General features: G+C 36.5%; 2 protein-coding genes across 10 annotated transcripts in view; both read left to right on the top strand.

The window, feature by feature from the left end:
- NR2C2 (nuclear receptor subfamily 2 group C member 2) overlaps window positions 1–11,153 on the top strand; it is a 30,564-nt gene extending 19,411 nt beyond the window's left edge. For 4 of the 9 annotated variants that reach the window (XM_071756424.1, XM_071756423.1, XM_071756422.1 and 1 more), the window contains 3 exons: window positions 109–246; window positions 1,747–1,852; window positions 3,944–11,153. In XM_071756424.1, the coding sequence (XP_071612525.1) occupies window positions 109–246; window positions 1,747–1,852; window positions 3,944–4,118 (419 nt within the window). In that variant the 3' untranslated portion in view covers window positions 4,119–11,153. Of the gene's footprint in view, window positions 1–108; window positions 1,148–1,746; window positions 1,853–3,943 lie in introns of those variants that run through there. The other 5 variants (XM_071756429.1, XM_071756428.1, XR_011728294.1 and 2 more) reach the window with 4 other exon arrangements.
- A 1,205-nt stretch (window positions 11,154–12,358) lies between these two features.
- On the top strand, window positions 12,359–13,787 carry MRPS25 (mitochondrial ribosomal protein S25). Its single transcript, XM_071756431.1, has 4 exons — window positions 12,359–12,532; window positions 12,642–12,748; window positions 13,160–13,247; window positions 13,420–13,787. The coding sequence occupies exons 1-4, from the start codon at window positions 12,399–12,401 to the stop codon at window positions 13,610–13,612; spliced, it is 522 nt and encodes a 173-aa protein (XP_071612532.1). The 5' UTR covers window positions 12,359–12,398; the 3' UTR covers window positions 13,613–13,787.
- Window positions 13,788–14,342: the final 555 nt, after the last annotated feature.

Raw genomic sequence — 14,342 nt, 5'->3', positions numbered from 1 at the left:
CACCACAGAAGACTAAATTATGACTTTGCTCATTGTATGAAGGGATATTGTTTAATACATCAAATGTAATTGAGCTCACACAAAAGAGTAAGCAGTGTCTTTTTGTAGATAAACTCTCTGGAGACAGAATAAAACAAGTCATGGAACATATCTGGAAACTTCAGGAGTTCTGTAACAGCATGGCCAAGCTTGATATTGATGGATATGAATATGCATACCTTAAAGCTATAGTCCTCTTTAGCCCTGGTAAGGAATTCAGTAACCGTATCTTTTTAAATAAGAAGCATTCACTTGTTGATGTTTTAGCAGTATATTAAATGAAACTAATGTCTTGGTGAAGCCGATGTGTTAAGCTGCAGATAAAATGATTGTTTAGAATGATTTGTCACAAGCAATGTGAGTTTTAGTAACTGTGGAACAACGTATCTGTGTTATTTATACTTCCAACATATCAGGTATTTCCTGTATGTCCACCTTAGAAGATGAGATCCTCGATTGTTTTCAGCTGAGAATCTATGAGTAATAAGTTATCTGGGATGTGTAGTAGCAAATGTTGTAGTAGCAATATTAGTGAAGTAAGGAAGGCAGGAAGGATTAGACGAAGCATTATCGCACAGTGACAAAAAGAAATGTGCTTCAATTTTAGTATTTTTAATCCATTCATGAGAGGGTTTGCTCATATACGAGCAGAAACGCCACAGTATTATATATGGATCTTTGACAAAATCTCCAAAGCTAAGTCTCAATAGGCTGTCTTCCATTTGCTATCAAAAAATAACAGTGGGCAACTAAAGCATGATCAAGAGTGTTTTTAAGATATGAGGACTTACTCTAAGAAGACACTTGAGATTTTCTGGAATTATAAGGTAAGGTCATCAAAGAAATGGGAAGTGACAGTCCATTCAGCAAAGGTTGAGAAATGTTCCTAGAACACAGAAAGGTTAATTTAAAACTGCTGACAGGCTGGGTCAAGGCAAGGGAGACTCTTGCTCAGAAATGTAACTTTTTTACTTTAAATTAAATTTGTTTACAAATTCAAATTTAACAAAATACAAAGAACAAGAGTATCTTGTTATTAGAGGGTCTGGGGGGGGGGTTGCACTGATACTATTTTTGTTTTGTAATAAAATTTGCTTTAATTAGAAGATACTGGTGTCCTGAAATTTGCTTTTGAATTTATTTTTTTTTTAATTCAAGTTGGAGGAGCAGGAAACTCTCCAAACTCAAGCTAGCTCTATCCTGTTTCAAGGGAAGAGTAGTTGCAGTACAACATTGAAGATATTTGGGCATAGTCAGATATCTGGTATTCTCTGGGGTTTCTTGATCATGTGACTGTCTTTGAGGAGATGAGCCAACTGGAATTGAAATACGAGACAGAAGAAGGTCAAGAAATTGATCTCAAGAGACCAACCCTAGGTACCGCCCAGTAAGCATGCTTTGTCAAAATGAGAGGCAAACACAAAGCAAGGCTCAAAATATGAACCAGGAGCTTCACTGGTGTGTATTGGCAGGCTTAATACTTTTCCACTTTCTTCCAGATACACACAGACATAGAGAGGAAAGTGAGCAACTTAATGCTGAAGCCAGGAAGCAAATGTTCAATTGAGTGGTTTCCTTTATACAGCTAACATGTTAAACATCATGATACAAGAGAAATATTTCAATGAAATTAAATGTGAGAATAAATACATATATTCATAATGTATAGGGAAACAATCGACATACAGAAATGTTTTGTTTCTTTAGATCACCCTGGTCTGAACAGTTCAACCCAAATAGAAAAATTCCAGGAGAAGGCACAGATGGAATTGCAGGACTATGTACAAAAAACCTATCCAGAAGATACTTATAGGTATTTATTGTCTATAGTACTCAAAGTAATGTTGTGGGCCATGGCTGGCAAAAGGACAAAATACCATAACTGACGTAGAAATTTCCTTTTTGACATCTCTTCTTTTTTGACTATTGATGAGAAAGAACTAGAACCCTGTTTAAAGATAAGTAGAAACACACATACAGTAAATTGGGTACTTTTTTTTTTTTTGAGTGTTTAATTGCCATGTTTAGAAAAGTAAGCAGACTTGCTTCATTAGAAGTCTCAGAACTTCTAAAACTCATACTGCCTTCTTTTTCAAGAGGCTTTGATATAACGAAAAAGGGATTATTGTCCCATAAATGTCGAGTTACATATGCAGAAAATTATTAAAACTGTCAATTTATAAACCCTGGATTACATGTGGGGAACAGTAACAAACTCTTAAACTTGTGTGTTTAAGAAATTCCTACATCCTACTTATTTTTTCCTTTGTTTGCTTTGATTTCCAAGGACTTATCTTTGAAAGTATGTTCTCTCAGCTGTTCCTGTTTCTCACTTGCTAGAAATAAGTATCATATCTTCTAATAATCTCCATCAAAACTATTTTAAATTTCATCAGCGCAATGGTTCTCAGCACTGCAAGGGAAAAATCTAACTTCTGTCTAGCAATATATCCTAGAACATATTCTCTTTTACTGTGAAAGGTATTCCCATGTAAAGAAGCATGCAATCCCATACATTTAAGCAAAGCTGGAGAGTAGTGTAATTTTTAAATAATCAAAGGAACAAAAAAACCAACCAAAAAGAGCCTGTAAAATAAAGAGCTTTACCCACTAGTTGCAGAAAAACTGTTTCTGCACTGGACTTAAAGATTTAACATTGTGTGGGGCGACAAAAAGGGTATCAGGATTCCCAGTTATGTCCAGTGAAGATTTCTCCTTCACAATAACACTCTAATCCCACATTCTTCTGTGTTCAATTCAGTTATTCTGGTTTGATGCATGCAAGCTGAATATCTGCTATGAAAACAAATATAAAATTTGTTCCATATATTTACTTCTCTTTAGTAGTGGCTCAGGCAAGAAAATCAGAGGGTTGCATTACCGAAGAAATTTCTTGTGTTTTAATTGATACTCTCTATGTCCCAGTGCTTACCCACAGATAGGTTTAGAGTACAAATCTGATTATTTCTGCAACTGAATGCTGGCATAAACTGAGATGGAAGCACAGGTGTTTATTTCCAGAGAAACATCAGCATAGCTGGAATATTTTTGTAGTTTTCCCTTAAAGTTTACAGGATGTGGTGTATTAGCAGAACAGAGCTTAGATGTTTTCTTCAGAGATATTCAAGCATTTTCCAGAGGCCTGTGTTCAGTGCTGCCTCAGGTTTGCTATTACATGGCTTTAGTTCAGGAAATTAATTTGTTTTAGCATTTGTGATGAACATGTGCCACATAAACACAGTACATAAGCTCTCATTGCTGTCCTAAACTTTAAAGGCAGTCAAAGTCCAGAAATTCAATACAATCACTTCACTATTTTGGATTTCTGTTAACATCCTGGTACATAATAATCCACAGCATTTGGAAATATGTATCTGTACCAGCACATCCCTCCCAACTCCTGTTCTTATCAGAAGCAGATACTGCTCTTTCTTTTTATACACATCCAGTCCCATTCTTGCTCTCTGGTTTGTCATTGAGTTGCTAAGCTATGCTGTTTATGGCTTAAATTGCAATTAAGCATTTAACTCTTAAAACTTCGCAAATGTTCTCACTAGTCAGTGTGAATATGTCTATTCTCGGCATTGTCTGAGTATAAAGTGCTTCCAGAGCTGGAAATTCCAAAAGCAGATGAGGAGAACTGTGTGTTTGTACATACACTTTGTATCTGCAAAGGATGTAAATATGACCTTTTCATTGGAAAACCACCAAGAAAGGTGGTGGCTTTCCTTACACCTGCAGGATAGAAAAGTGAGCATTATTTTTATGATGGCTCAGCTTTAATTGCCTCGTTACTCCTGTTCATAAGTTACGGTACTAATAAAAGCAGATCCAGCTCTTTAGCCACTAGAGTATTTTAAACTGGCATGATATGTATTTATAATTCACGGAACTTCTTTTTCAGGCTAGCCCGGATTCTAGTTCGCCTGCCAGCACTTAGGCTGATGAGCTCTAGCATTACTGAGGAACTATTTTTTACTGGTCTCATTGGAAATGTTCCCATTGACAGCATAATCCCCTACATTCTCAAAATGGAAACTGCAGAATATAATGGTCAAATAACTGGCACATCTGCATAGTGGGAACAACACAATTTGGTGGATCAAAGTAATTTTAATAAAAACATACAATTATGAAGTTAAAAGCATAGCATTTTGGTATGTACAAATATTTTCATCTTGTTATCAGTTTCTTGTCAGATTTCTCCTTGTCTGTTTGCTGACGTTGACAAAATATAAGCAGCTATTATGACCTGCTGTAGGACCTTTTCTGCCACAGGGAATATTTTTGATGCCTTTCCTTTAAAAGGCTATAGATAACTGAACATACTTTTCAAGTGCTTTGTATTTAGAAGTTATCAGTGGTTAAAAATAAGAGTTTTATAATATCAGAGATTAGTAATAAAATTACTCTAAAAGAAAAAATAATAGTATGTATATATTTTAAAATATCCTTGGAATTAATATCTAATAAATGCCAGGGTATACTAGCAGTTTGTAAGCACTTCCTGTCAAAGTGACAACATCATTAACATCCTTTTGATGAATATGGAAAATGAAAAAAATTGCACGTCCTTTGTCAAAATGTTACTGAACATTTTTGTGAAAATGTAGAATGCTACAGGAGACAATCATTTATTCTACAAAAAGTCACTTGCTCTTATGTTGTGCATGAAATTTTAATGTGGATTCTTAAATCAGATATCTACATTATATTAAACTATACTCTGTTAAATTATTGCAGTGGTAACTCACAGTCCAATACAGTCACAGTGACTATACCATGCTACAGAATTACCCAGAGTGGGAGAAAAAATGTTTCGTGTTACGGTAATGATGAAATATTCAGGTTCTTTCAAGTCTTTATTCAGACCAACACAGTCATGACAAATCTTTAATAGAAGCCTTTTGGTTGTGGGGAAATTCAGTCATTAACTGGAAGAACAGTAATTTTCAAGTAGAGCTGTGTGGTGCTCTTTGAGTATGCCCTTTTTATTTCTAATTTACTCCTTCTTGCTGAACTCCCAAACATCCTCGTCATCTAGTCAAAAGTACAGCTTAAAACCTTAAATGTGGAGAACCTCTGGCTGTCAGCAAGAGTCTATTACAAAGCTCTCACCTTTTTTTCTCCCCCTTTCCTCCCGTTCCCTGATTGAGCACTCCCAGTTTTGCAATGCTCTCAGCCTTCCTATGGCTTAATTTAAAACTGAAACATAGGCAGGGTTTACAGTCCTGTGCAATCACAGTTAATGACCGATATACCACAGGCTTATAAAATTAACTACTATTCCATTGCCTAGAGTGATGAGACATCAGCATATTTTCTGATATTGGCTATTAGCTACTGGTGTTGACAGTAAGTATTTGGTACAATCAAAGTTTGAAAAAATAGTCACGGCAGTTGACACTGTTGTCTGATCATGCTTCATTAGATACACACATTATTTTAATTATTTGTATGGTAGAGGCATTTTCTACTTGTGTGTTTTTATTTGAAAAAAATGTAGTTGTAAGACATTCTCATTAAGAGGCTGACTTTTATAACACTTACTGTGACATGGAAGGCAATTTGATTTTAGCTTCTGGAGGCACTAAACTCTTGTACTGTTACCATTGTTACAGCATTCCGAATCTTGTTTTCTCAAAAGGGTATTCCAAAGAGTCCAGTATACATGCAGAGATTTGTAATACTGCACTTTCCATTTCTCTTGGCTTTTGCTATGGTAAATGAAATTGTCCTACATCTAATGTGAGGGAAGGTCAGCACTCAGTGTTGAGTAAACTCGAATGCAGAATTTTGTATTAGCTGTTTTATTGCAGTGTAACTTTTGTGATTGTGTCAACACTTCTGATGCAAAGTCTCTCTTTTAAGGGTATACAACTTAAAAATTGTTATTAACAATATCAGAAGTAGCTACCTTGGAAAGAGTTGTGGCTGTTTTTGTTAAAATTTAAAATTTTACTGGGCTATCACAATGGTTTTCTAAAAGCACAATGGTGCATTGAGCTATTGTGATATTTCTCATTGGGGGAAAAAAAAGATTATGCAGTTAAATTTACTTTCAGTATTCTGTAAAAATCATTTAAGCAGATAAGTAGGCCTTTTTAATGACAAAATAAATATTCATTAGCACAAAAAAACTAGTCACTGGAATCTCTTTCTCCTAAATTTCAATAAATGACTTTTCATGGCTTTTCATGACAAACATCATTTCAAATTCCAAATTTTCAAGCACAAGGGCCCTATCTTCTGTGAAAAAAAATTTTTTTTCCTCATTTTTCTTACTTGTGCTATGAGCATAACAATTCAAGAAACAAAATAAAGGCACTACAGTTTTTTGGAAACAGGGATTGCATAAAATAGAACTCAAAATGTATGCACTGTATTATGTTTGTAAGTAAAAATAGAAAATATCATGCAGCTCGGTTTACAAATAAACTGCAATCCCTGAAAGAGCAAGACCACACAATGCTCTCCTTGATCCATCTCTAGTAGTCAGTTACTCTGCAAATAGTTCCCTGGACTTCAGGTATAAAATATTAATCTTTATAAATGAAGAAATAACAATGCAATCCATATCTAGGGTTTATTTATTGTGTGTGCATTTAATAGATTAAACAAAGCAGTTCCATACTTAAGATTCTAATGTCACCACCTAAAAGCTTTAGTTTTTCTCTGTATATGTCAGCATGATTTGCTGCCTTGCATTAGTCAGAACCAAGCTAATTTAGTCCTTATGTCATTAACAAAGTACTTTCTCTAACTGTACACTATTTGATTTAAAGACTAACACTTTGCATTGTAGAAATTTGGATGGCAGATGGTAGATTCTCGAGCCTAAGAAATATTCAGACTCTTAGATGTTACATATTTTTTATAAAATAATAATAGAGATGTCATAAATAATACTTCTTTCTCATATGCTGCTCAAAGATGGTCGTAAAAATGAGCTGAAGATTTCGCATATGAGGGAGAAACACTGAACAGAATAATTTAAAGCACTGCCACATAAAACCTAAAACCATCTTCTCCAGTGCAGTAGGGCTACTTTGCACTAAATTTCAAGTGTAGTCATAGACTGGCTGAGGTTGGAATAGACTTCTACAGGTCATCTGGTCCAACCACTGTGCTCTACAGTGCTGATGTAATTCTTGTCATTTCTGATGTTTGTTCCATCCCCCCTGCTAATAAGTTTGATCTTACTAGGTTTACTTTTAAATTAGTTTCATTTTGCTGCTTCTTTGTAAATGCAAACTTTTGCTTATGAATATGGGACATGAGAATTTTTTATTATTGTAACAGTTCTTGGAAAAGTATTTCTTGATTTTAAGTATGGAAATAGCTTGTCTTCATAAAGGACAAATTTCAAAGTCAAACTTGCAGAGCTGAGTCAGCAGTTCACAGTCTGAAAGGGATTCTAAGAAAAGTAACATCTAATGGGAGCTCTGCTTAGTGCTTAAATTCACTTGCTACAGAATTTTTGAGGTCGTATTTCTGCTGTTCTTAAAATGAGAATATTTTAACTTGGTAGAAATACAGCATTAAAACTGTCTGTATATGGCAAATACCAGGCAAACAAGTAGGTTCACATCTGTTCCAGTACTTTGCCACACTTACCATGCAACTACAGCATAGTTACCTGGGTGTTTTGCTGTGATGGTAAATGTAGGCCTGCTGTGAGAGCAGCCTAATGCCTCTGTCGGTCCAGGGGGAAGCAACAAAATAAGGCCAGGTTCACCCTAAGAGGAGAGAGAGGAAGAACAAATTGTCAGCATCTACTGGAGCTTGAGTGACAGAAAATTAGTTTAAAAAAACAGTTTTACATGAAAAATAACCAAGAAGGCATGGCAAAGGGGAGGAAATAAAAATATTTACTTTTTCCACCTTTTAATTCTAAAGTTGCTGAGTCATTTTGAGAGTAAATTCTCCTGAACTAAGTTCAGGCTTATTAGGTGATGAAAAATTATGTAACTCCTCTTGTTAGGTAATGCTACAACCCTACTTCTGCTGCAGTCAGTGTTAGCAGCATGATATGGAAAATAATTTATGCACAAAAAATTTAGAACATTTTTATACTGAAACTACAAGTTAAAGTAAAATTATCTGAAAAGTTAAAATGCACTAAGTCAAAATATATTAGACTTGGAAAACTTCAAACCCCAAAATTACCTTATTACTGAGCTTCTTTTTTTTTTTATGTCATGCTAAATTCATCAAAGATAATACTATCATAATGTTCTATCATTCCCACAGACTGTTTTATCCTCCAAGTTAAATGACTCATTCAAAAATGGCTTATTATTAAGTTCCAGAGTTTGATAGATTTTTTTATACCTTTTTTTTGTGCCTCCCACCAATATGCATTTCTGCATGTTCAGTTCTAAACCTCACTCGAGCAGCTAATGCATATGTACATAGTTGTATGTATGTGTGTATGAATGTACATGTTTATACCTCTCTGTCTAACTATATTTTGTACAGTGTATAGAAAGTGTGTAGTGTATGTACATATGTACAGATATGTAGCCAGGGATTCATACCATTATGTATGTTAAAGCTTTTCATTAATTAGCTAATCCAGAGCTTCCTAGTTTTCATTTCTTAGGCTAAACTAAGCCTTCCTTAAGCAGGTGAATCCTCATGAATCTCAGAGCCTTGCACCTTTTTGTAAACCCAACGTGAATTTAATATTTTCTGTTCAGAAATGACAAATATATTCTGTGAATTTTCTGGCTTTTACATTAATCCCTTTACTTCTCATTTGACACATAGAAGTCTGCAAGTGAATAGTTAATTGAACATGTAATGACTGTTGAAAACTAAATAACTACTAAATAAATACTTTCTTTTTTTCAGTATTTCAACTCATTCAGCCTTCTCAGAGACTTTACAAAAATGTTACATTTTGCAATGAAACTTGTTAAGAGATTGGTATTTTGAGTCTTCAGCAGTTGCTAATTGGAAGAGAAACAGTTGCCTTTTATTATTCAAATGTAATACACAGAACAGGATGACATGAATGCTGTTTTAAAAATCAGTTCTGATATTGCCATAATGATAATAGGAAACCAACCCTTTAGTTTGGAGTTTGGCCTCTGGTCAGTTAACAGTAACATCTCTGTTATAGCAGTAATGAAAGAAGAGGGAGACTGCAGTTAGAATATTTCTTAGCAAGCAGCCATCAATTTACTTGGGATTTTCATGATGCATCTCAATTGTATGGTCACTTTCCAAAGTTATTCTCTTTATTGTGTAGCATAAACAAAACAAAGCTAGTTAGTTCATTTTGTTGCCAGACTAATATACATTTTCAGGTCGTTTTCCTTGAAGCTGTAATCTATGCAGATCTCACACTGTGTGCTTACATGGGAGCTGGGCACATGGAGCATTTATGAAATGAGACTTGGCAGTAAGGCAGTTTATTACTTTTAGAGAGTATTCAAACATTTACATTATAAAAATATAGGTAGTTCTTGTTCTTTTCTCTTCTGATGACTTAGGTTACAAAGGAAGCCTTCTGCAAAAATAATTTTATTAACTTTATTTTTAAAAAAAATTAAAAATCAGATTATGTAGGGGAGTAGCTCAGAAAGTCTTGTCTCATACTGAAAAGGTGAAGAGGGATTTTATGGGCATTTATTTCCACCTTTAGTACTCAGTGTGGCAAAGACTTGTGTATGTTTAAGCAGATGAGCAGACATCAATTAAAATAATGTGAGCTTGCATTCTTAAAAATAAAACACAAGTGTCTTTCAGAGTCAGGCCCTCTGCTTTGAAGTCTTTGCTGTGGAAAATGCTGAGAAACTCTGTTTCTCGCTATATCATTCTATAAGTGTTCATAAGCCTTTGTTTCAAATACAAAAAAACTGTAAAACATCCAGTTTAACATTTCAAACCTTATTTTTGAGATTTTTAGCAGGAAAACTATTTATACTAATTGCAGGAATTCCTATGACAGATGGTCCTTCATTGCTGTCTTGACAATCAGTGCTGTTTGAATGCTTGCTTTTCTCTTTAAAGCCTGAATAGAAAACCTGAATGTCTATTAATTTCATTATACTGGAGTAACATTTTTAAAGATTACAAAGCCAATTCAGGTATTGATCAGGATTGATTCTTGAAAAATTCAACTGTGAATTTAGAAAAAAAGAGCATATTTTTAAACTGTGAGCTTGTTTCATGTACACATTTCAATTGCTTGTTTCCTGAAGGAGAAAATGTGTTTAAATTTAAGTGGCAATTAGGGCTCTGTTGTACTATTCCACAGAAACTGTGGAGTGTGAAATCAGCTTTCTGTATTTGACCACCGAAAGCAAAGGTGTGAGAAGCACACCTGTTGCCAGGTGTCCAGCACCCCTGAGTATCTGGCCTCTTGTACATTTTTTTATGATCTTTGATAAATGACAATAAGGCACAGGTCCATCATAAAATATCTGCAATTATTGTGGGTTAAAAGCAGGACTGAATAAATTTAAAATAAAAAGGATATTCTTTGAGAAGAAAACACATTACATAAAGAGCAGATGTTTTAAGTTTTCATACCTGGAATCAATGTTAAATGAAGGAATATTTTTTATAATTAAACTGTACTCAAAATACATTGCAAACCAGTGTTCAAACATTTGTATTTGGAAAACTGCACATTGTGTAAGTGTAGTATCTATTTAGCATAACGGGGTGTTCTGAGCTACTACAGGATTAGCAAATTTTTATGAAAGGAATCTGCTTTTAATTCCTTGGAACATTTTTCTGGAAGTCTCTGTTCACTGTAATTTAGAAAACTGTTGCTTATGTAATTTTATTTTAATTTCAAGTTAAAAACCTTGCAAAAGTTATTAATTTCTCACAGCTTCTTTTGTGAAATCAGCATTGTTACATGTGATAGCATTTAAAAATAATAGCATGTTCCTTTTTTAATCTGAATTTTATATCTAATCAATGTCTTCAGTCATGAAGAGGAATTTGCATTGTTGTGTTTGTATATAGAGTATTGCAGTGCATGATTTAGCTTATGCATTTTATTAAATGCTGTTTAAATGTGGCATTATATTGTTGTGGCTTAATACTACTACCTAAACAAGGTTTATACCATTAAAGTGAATTACAAATATAAATGCAATGTTGAGTTTTATTTTAATTTCACTTAATTTCTTCTTGAAACATCAAGGGTCTAAGCCAAATACATAATTTACTGTCTTTTAGGGAGAAACAGTATTGTCCCTTCACTACAGTGATTATGCAATGAGTGATTTAATCCCATCTGAGAGAAAAGCAGTCCCATGAATCTGACCCACACCAGGGAGCTACTTCTAGAAGGGCCTTTTCTTAAAGGTGTTAATTCATCTTTAGCTTTCTGGTGTGTTTTTTTCCAGTTTGTTTTGAGGAGATAGTTAACTACTGGTAGACAAATGCTTTGTTTTTGTATCTGCTAGCTCCTTCTTTGCTTCAGGTTTTAAATGAAGGTAATGCTTTTGGTTTTATTCAAGTTCCCTTAACATGCGCTTTATAACTTTTTTTTTTTTAAGTTTTAGCCATTTAAATTATAATGCAAAAGTATAAATAAAACCCAAAACGCATCAACCTACACCCCAAAACTGCATTGCCAATAGCATGTTTCAGAAGTTTAATTTGCATCAAGATAATGATGTTACTACACTGAGAAAAAACAAATATTAATTAGAAAATTATGTCACCATTTTTTTTCTTCACAGAGAAGGACATTGCAGCACCTTCTTTATGTGGTAGTTCATCTTCCGACTCCTTTTACTGCCTTTAAATTGTTACTAACTCGTTATTTCTATTTCTGTAGCATTCACAACACGATGCCTGTGTGTGCCTTGTTCTTAATTTCACACTTACTGTCTTTGCCTCCAAAGAATTTGGTGTGGGATGGTTTGGACTTCCTTTTACGAAGAGCATCAGCCCAATTTGCGTCCTGAGGCATCAGAGCAGCCTGGGGGTGCGGGCTCAGCCTTTGCTCTGTCTCCAGCACCTCACCCCTCGGTGGCGCCATGCACCGGGCTTTTGGTAGCCACAAAACTGCTGCCATTCCGCAGACAGCTGACAAAGGGCGGGTTCCAGAGAAACCGCAAATCCTGCTGAAAAAGCCGCCTGGCTGGGTGCGGCCTCCCTCGTCTTTCCCCCCTCCTTACGGGGGAAACGGCCGAGAAAGCATCGTCGGCAGGAGAAGCAACCCTTTCAGCCCCGCACCCTGCGGCCTTTCCCGCGCGCCCGGGTGGGGGAACGGCGGCCGCGCGCCAGAACCAGCGCTGCGGCTGAGGAAGCTGCGGATCCCTGCGCGGGTCCTGGTCCTCACTTCCGCCGCCGCCGCCACTTCCGCCGCCGCCACTTCCGCCGCGATGCCGATGAAGGGACGTTTCCCCATCAGGCGGACATTGCAGTACCTCAGCCAGGGCGATGTCATCTTCAAGAGCTCGGTGAAGGTGATGACTGTGAACTACAACACGGCGGGGGAGCTGAGCGAGGGGGCGAGGTGAGTGCGGCGGGAGTGTGGGGCGGCCCGCGCCTTCCTCAGGCATGAGGCGCTTTCCGCAGAGCGATGGCGGGTTGCGTTTCTGTCTTTTATTTCTCCCTCTTTCCAGAAAGTTTGTGTTTTTCAACATCCCTCAGATCCAGTACAAGAACCCCTGGGTGCAGATCATGCTGTTCAGGAACATGACCCCCTCGCCATTCTTGCGGTTCTACCTGGGTAGGTGCAGCCGGGCCTGCCCAAGGGCCCCCTCCTCCTCCCCCGAGCCCCACTGGGGTCCGCCCCGAGCAGAGCCTTCTGCTGGAGACGTTGGAGTGACCACGGGTTCCTGGCTGGGGCTATGGCTTCATGCTCGTTTCTGCCATTGTCCCGCGTCTCGGCCTGCAGGGGGGTAAGAAGGTGCTCGCATAGAGGTGGAACAAAGCGCCTGTACTCACCTACGCCGCCTCGCTGCTGCCAGCTGTCCTAGTTTATGACTGCATTTCCTATCAAAACATCATTTAAATTATATTAATGGTAGTAGAGAAGCAGATGTCTTAATTTGCATGTTTAAAGCCCGGTTAGCTGCTCTGTGAAACAGCCAATGAAAGAGATACTGTTTGATATGCTGTTACAAATCTTTCTTGGCAGACAATGGAGAACAAGTTTTGGTTGACGTGGAAGATAAAACCAACAAAGAGATAACTGAGCACATTAAAAAAATCTTGGGGAAAAGCAAGTAAGTAACAGTAAGATAGCATACATTGTAATACAGTCCTTGCAAAATTTTGTCAAGCATACAGAAGTACTTTATATAGGTAAAGTCCACAAGCTAGGAACTGTAAATCTGCATCCAGGGAAGGGAGAAATGTTGCCATTCAGGCTCCTGATATTTAGATTTCTCTTTCTAGAGAAACACTTGAAAAAGAGGAAAGAGAAAGGAGAAAACAATCACATCCAGCAACTTTTGGGCCCAAGAAGTATCATCTACGAGAATGCATGTGTGAAATTGAAGGCCAGGTTCCCTGCCCAGCTTTTGTGCCACTGCCTAAAGAGATGAGAGGAAAATACAAAGCTGCTATGAAAAATGAAGCATCAGCCTGATATCTCTAGTCATGCAGTTGTTTTTCTACAAGACTGGATGGTACTTAGTGACAGACAAGAGCTAACAGCTCCAGGAAACAGGAAAGTTCATATAATACAGGCAGCCTTCTCTCATAAGTCTTCTTAGAGCTACAGCTTCAATAATTAAAGTGAAAAATAAATAAGTTTAAAACACTGCTTTTCTGGTGCCTGTTTTGCAAAGCATTACAGTCAACACTTCACTATAGAGCCCATTTCCTACTGCATATAATATAAGATGGCAAAAACAAGATAATGTTTGCTATGGGACAGAGAAACTAGACCAAAAAAGTTAATTCCTCTTAGAAGCAGCACACAATTCCACAACTTACAGAAAGTTGTGTGAAAGTGTTCCTGCTGATTTCTGTCTTGTACTAGTTGAAGACAGATGCTTATAATTCCAACTAAATGCTGAGTTACCTTGATTTATTTAGTTACTGCTCAGAAAAAGTTTGAAGTCTCATTGACAAGATAGAATGTTTACAGTAGATACTGTAGCTCTGTCATGTGAGCTGACAGATCAGCAGTAAGGGAGAATGTGTAAGTTGTTACTTGAAAGATACAATTTACAATTATCTTTCCTATCTTTCAAAAAAACTTAAAGCTGCTTTTAAATTAAGACAATTTCCTAAACAGACTTTAAAAAAAAAAAGAAAAAAGCCTAACAAAGAAAAACTGTGTCTCGAGTTACCAACTTACAGCAAGTCCATTG

This window comes from Heliangelus exortis, chromosome 12, assembly GCF_036169615.1.
Source record: "Heliangelus exortis chromosome 12, bHelExo1.hap1, whole genome shotgun sequence".
NCBI lineage: Eukaryota > Metazoa > Chordata > Aves > Apodiformes > Trochilidae > Heliangelus > Heliangelus exortis.
Note: the sequence above shows the minus strand (reverse complement) of the source record. Positions and strands in the feature narration are given on the sequence as shown.